A 5,286-nucleotide genomic window follows, 5' to 3' on the forward strand; every position below is an offset into this window, starting at 1 on the left:
TGTTTTGCCCACATTAAATAAGAAGATAACTTATCTGTGAGTGACGTAGTTTTTAGTTTTCTTTGATCCTGTCACGCCGTGGACTCAATACACTGTCTAAGAGTTGGCACCCTGCTGGACACTTTTCATCATATCTTTCATAATCCAAACAATGCTGGGCTGGAAGTTTTAATTCTTTGATTTTCTTCTACTGCTGGTAGCTCATTGGCTGCTCATGATCTGACCTGAAGCAACAATGCTGTTATGAATGCACAAAGGATATGTCACATGTGCAATTTCTGTCTGATGTAGGCTAATCTGTCATGCAGTATGTAAATGCCTTCTCTGCTGTTTGGGTTCTTGTTTAGTTGTTTACTTTGTGCAATAAAATGGTTAATTTTATAACAGTGCTGTGCAGAGCCAAAGCTGTTTGTTCTGCTTGTGCAAATATATTTTAGCCTGAATAGGTTAATATTGACCGTTTTTTGTCTGTATTGTTGTGTACAAACCTTAGACTGAGCCTTGTTGGTTGAGCATGTTGTAGACGGTATTGCTATTGCCATTGTAATGCCGTTTGTTGGAAGGTAAAAGTGTTGCTAGTTTTTTCAGTTTGTCCTTTTTGCTACTTCCACATCTTTTTGAAAATGGCCCACTCACTTTTACACTGGCCCGCCCAAAATACTAGTTATACCTACGCTACTGCGCTGACCGCATTGGCGTCATTTCTTTTTAGGAAGTGCCACTTGCAGGCAAGTCGATCACGCACTGCTAGTCAGTTGCACAATCATATAGTCTATCATTGGAAGTGAGGCTGTAAAGGGGACTAATTAGTTGGAAGTTTAATCTTGGCAATTAGCATAATGTGTAATTTTCATTGGTACCTTTTTGTGTTCCTTATACTAAGTGGGGGTTCTGGCGTGACTGAGTGGAACCATGGATCCTTGATAAGAACACTTTTTTTTGGCTTCTGTGATTTCCCAAGCACACGATAAGGGCAGATACCTAATGTAGACATCCCTGAGCTAAAGGAGTGATACTCCGCAGCAACAGACTATGGTTAGTGGCTAACCCAGTAGCACTGTCTACAATAACACAGCAAATACACTGGGCCGAAGATGAGAGGGGGTAACAAAACAACACTGATGCCATGCGCTCTAACTTTAGTAGCAACATCTTCTTTATGCAGTAGGGGTTACGTTGACGAGGACTCCAGTGTGACATCGAACCAGGATTTTAGACTGCCAAAAAAATCCCAGACACAGAAATGGTGAAAAACAGTCGGTTCCACAATTCAGCACTACACAGTTTAAAGTTTTTTTCCCCGTTCCCCAGTATTTTATAACCAGTATAATGTGATCACTGATTTGGGTTTTACCCGGCCTTTAAAGTTTTTAAAACTAGACTAGCACAGAGTAAAAGTACTGTTACTGTGAGAAATACTACACCGAGAAATGTCAACGCGTTACGATTCATTAGGAATAACCTTGTTCCTGGAGACAAATAAATATAATGCCAATATTTTGCTTAACTAAGAACCTTCATATGAACAAGCCCCTAACCTTTTTCACTACAACAATTAACCCTTTAAGAAGGGGACCGTGAAGCACCCGGCTCTCCAGGGCAGCTGCACCCCTCACCCACTGCTGGATTCTCCTCCTACCAGTTGTAATTACTGATGTCCTGCGAGCCCCTCACCCCGACTTCAGCCATTAAAGGCCCAGAAGCCATTTCTCTAATCAGAGCTAGTAGGGGTCTGGCTTCTGGTTGGCCTCTTGTGTTTTTTGTCAGTGTTACAGAGGATAATCTCACTTTGATGTTGGCTTAGTAAATTGCAGTTGGCTGTCCACTGAAATTTACCATTTATGTTGAAAACTACTAATGCATAATTCTTCTCTCCCCCCCCCCCATGTCCCTGTCTATTTCCCTGCCAATATCTCAGAGGGGTACAGAGGGATTTTGGAAGTCGGTGGCTCAATATGTGCCTCGGAAGCAGACCGAGATAAGAATCCTCAATCCCTACTTCATCAAGGAGGCCTCCTTCCAGTTCATAGGCCTGCCCTTCAACAATGGCCTCATGGGCAAAGGGGTAAGACAGACGTTCTAAAGTTATTGCTATTATTAATATTAGGGCTGGGACGATAAGCTTTTGTCCCGATTCCCTTCTTTCACGATACATGGGTTCATATTTGATTTGTATTGCCATTTTTCATTTATTGCGATTCTAGAAGTATTGGGATTTTCTTTTCCTTCTTTAACAAAAGCAAAAGTTGTATAATACACTAGAGACAATATATCATGAGACATTTATAGAAAGTAAATGTCTTCCAAGAAGAATGCACATCACGTCAGTCAGTCAGCCTGACATTTATTTTGTTTGTAAAGAACTACATAGCATTGATTTTCTGCTCTCGATCTGTTTTGCTGGAAACAGATACGATGTTGTCACCGTCAGCGTTACTGTATAAACAGAAAATATTAAGGTAAATCATTGGTTTAAAAAAAATCAATTCTATGGAAAAAATTGATTTTAAAGATCGTCGCAAACAAAAAAAACAACTATTTGCGGGTGGGTGGGTTCACCCCAAATTAGTAGTACTACACTTAAACTAAGGTCTTTTTGGATGGAAGGAAAAATACAGATGTTTCATAATCTGCTTTTTCTGGAGGAATTTAAGGCATTTGGCCTTCATTTTATCAGGTTTTTTTTAATCCTGTAACGGACCAGGGATTAGTTGTACCAAAGCTTTGGAATCATAATGCACTTTTTGTCAACTTTTAGCACTCTTAAAATGCATATGATCTGCTCTTCAATTGTATTTTACTTGAGTATGTTTGTACTTTAATCTTTGTTCCTGGAGGTTCTTTACCTCACAATGGCAGCACAACCTCCACCATTTGAAAAACAAAAGCGGGAGAATGAAAGCAGATTAAGAGGAAATGCCAAACAATTTTTGATTGTTGACTTTACCGAAATGACGAATAACCTGCTGCAGCTCTGGCCCAGTCTGATTTCTACAGTACTCCATTGTTTTTATTCGATGTTAGAAGTTGATGCATGTGCTTTGCTTTGTCTGGACTTGAGACTGCTGAATCAGGCCTTGACCAGAGAACATTTGGTTGGAGGAAAAACACATTTGAGTTGGTGACCAACAACAACCAGACTGTGTGTGTGTGTGTGTGTGTGTGTGTGTGTGTGTGTGTGTGTGTGTGTGTGTGTGTGTGTGTGTGTGTGTGTGTGTTGTGTGGTGTGTGGGGTGGTTGGGTGGTTGTGTGTGTGTGTGTGTGTGTGTGTGTGTGTGTGTGTGTGTGTGTGTGTGTGTGTGTGTGTGTGTGTGTGTGTGTGTGTGTGTGTGTGTGTGTGTGTGTGTGTGTGTGTGTGTGTGTGTGTGTGTGTGGTGTGTGTGTGGACATGAGGAGGACTGGATCACCGTGACTCTGCCCTTTGGGGCCACCAGAACACCTTGCATGAACTCCACTCTGCAACAGTGTTCACAGTGGGCATCGTGTGTGTGTGTAGTGCTGTCTCATACATGCAATACACGTTGTATGATTTGGCACATTCTTTCCCTAGAACACTTTCTGACCATCATAGTGTATGTTTATATATGTGGAAATGAATGAGGAGGCCTATTTGTTATACTAGTGTTTATGTTGAGTGTGTGTGTAAATTAATGTGTATTAGAACACACAGTAGGGGGTTGGCCAGCTGCTGGTTCAGCTCCACCTACCCTGAGGGCTGCAAATCAGGGTAATGATTTAAATGGGGCCTCCCTCCGTTCTTTCTTCTGCACCCACTTTTTTCCAAAGCACACACTCTTCCCCCCCCCTTGTCCTCCAACATCCACACATACAGCCCCTGTACCCCCCAGATCTGTGGCTGCCCAAGGCAGTTTGAAAGCACAGTTCAACCCTGTACATCAGTGTTTCATAGCAGGGGTCGCGTCTTAAAGGTAATAGTTAATCACCAAGTGCTCAAAGTCAGTTAGCAGCAGAATAGCGGAACAAAGACAAAGGTACAAAGGAGGGAGGAAAACAGATGCCTAAAAGGCATTGAACGTCTAAACCATGTTCAGTTTAAAAATTGAAATATTAATCACTGTGTTAGTTTACATCATTCTTTTTTTTTTTTAATCAATGAATGGTCCTGGTCTGATCTCTGTGTTTTTATTCCAGAACATTCCAACTTTGGGAACAGTTGCCATAACGATGGCACTGCATAACTGTGATGAGGTGGCGGTGGCTGGTTTTGGCTACAACTTGAACATGCCTAACACCCCTCTGCACTATTACGAGGGTGTCAAGATGTCCGCCATTAAAGAGGTGAGCTTTTCTGAGCGCAGCACTCATTTCTGGTGTGTTTTGGTCAAAAAGTCAAAATCAAACAAAGTTGGTGGTTTTGTAATTATTTAAAAAAAAAAAAATGAAATCTGGTGTGACGTTCTCTCCATGCTAATGAGGACAATATTTTCTGGCTTCCTCCTGGCCACCGAAGAATAACTGAAGAAACAAATGACTGTAATCTTTGATGAAGAGGGACCACCACTCCTGTGGCGGAGAGGGAGGGGAGCGGTGAACTGGCCTACAGCCAAAATATATTCACTCCAAAGCCTTCCTTGTGTAGCCTCATGGTAATGTTAGTACATGGATTGTGCATGACTTGGCCTTCTCTCAGCTTTTGTGTTTGCCTCCAAAGATGTGACAGTTCTAAGCTTCATAGACATGGTGGCAAAATGTGTGGCATTGCACCAAGTGGATCTGTCTCTCGTGCTGATCAGATCCTTGTTGTTGAACGGATGAGGTTATTGAGATATGTGAGTTTAAAGGCAGCCAGGGAGCAGGGTCTCCACCGGGTCTTAAAAAGTCTAAAATTGCCAAATAAAAATTTCTAGGCCTAAAAGTCCTAAATTAAAAATAAAAGTATTATATTATAGGTCTTAAACAGTTTTTAAACAGGTCTCAATTTCCCTACGTCCATGTAACGCTACCTTTTAATGCTCTTTTTTTTAATTATTATTCCGTGGTGTTTTTATTCCATAGTTCTTTCTTTTTCTGGTCCAATTTGCTGTATTACAACTACATATAAGACCAACATGCAACTTACACTGCAGCCAATCAGCTTCCGTGTTATTGGTGTGAGTCTCTTTTCAGATTGTACTAGACATAAAACCGATTTTATTCTTCAGCTTTGTGAAAATGCAAGTTTAGCAATACTTAGCTTGAAAAAAAAAAAAATACTTTATTGATCCCCAAAGGGAAATTCTGTTACTGTTGCACGAATTATATAAATATCAGAGTAGAAATATAAAT

The 5,286-nt window shown here is 41.0% G+C and overlaps 1 protein-coding gene across 16 annotated transcripts in view; it reads left to right on the forward strand.

Annotated features, from left to right (window-relative positions):
- Positions 1-5,286, forward strand: part of st3gal3b (ST3 beta-galactoside alpha-2,3-sialyltransferase 3b) — a 62,813-nt gene that overhangs the window by 54,562 nt on the left and 2,965 nt on the right. For all 16 annotated transcript variants that reach the window (XM_032531292.1, XM_032531298.1, XM_032531302.1 and 13 more), the window contains 2 exons: positions 1,919-2,065; positions 4,153-4,299. In XM_032531292.1, coding sequence (XP_032387183.1) covers positions 1,919-2,065; positions 4,153-4,299 — 294 coding nt within the window. The remainder of the gene's footprint in view (positions 1-1,918; positions 2,066-4,152; positions 4,300-5,286) is intronic.

The sequence above is a fragment of the Etheostoma spectabile genome, chromosome 12 (genome assembly GCF_008692095.1).
Source record: "Etheostoma spectabile isolate EspeVRDwgs_2016 chromosome 12, UIUC_Espe_1.0, whole genome shotgun sequence".
Taxonomy (NCBI): domain Eukaryota; kingdom Metazoa; phylum Chordata; class Actinopteri; order Perciformes; family Percidae; genus Etheostoma; species Etheostoma spectabile.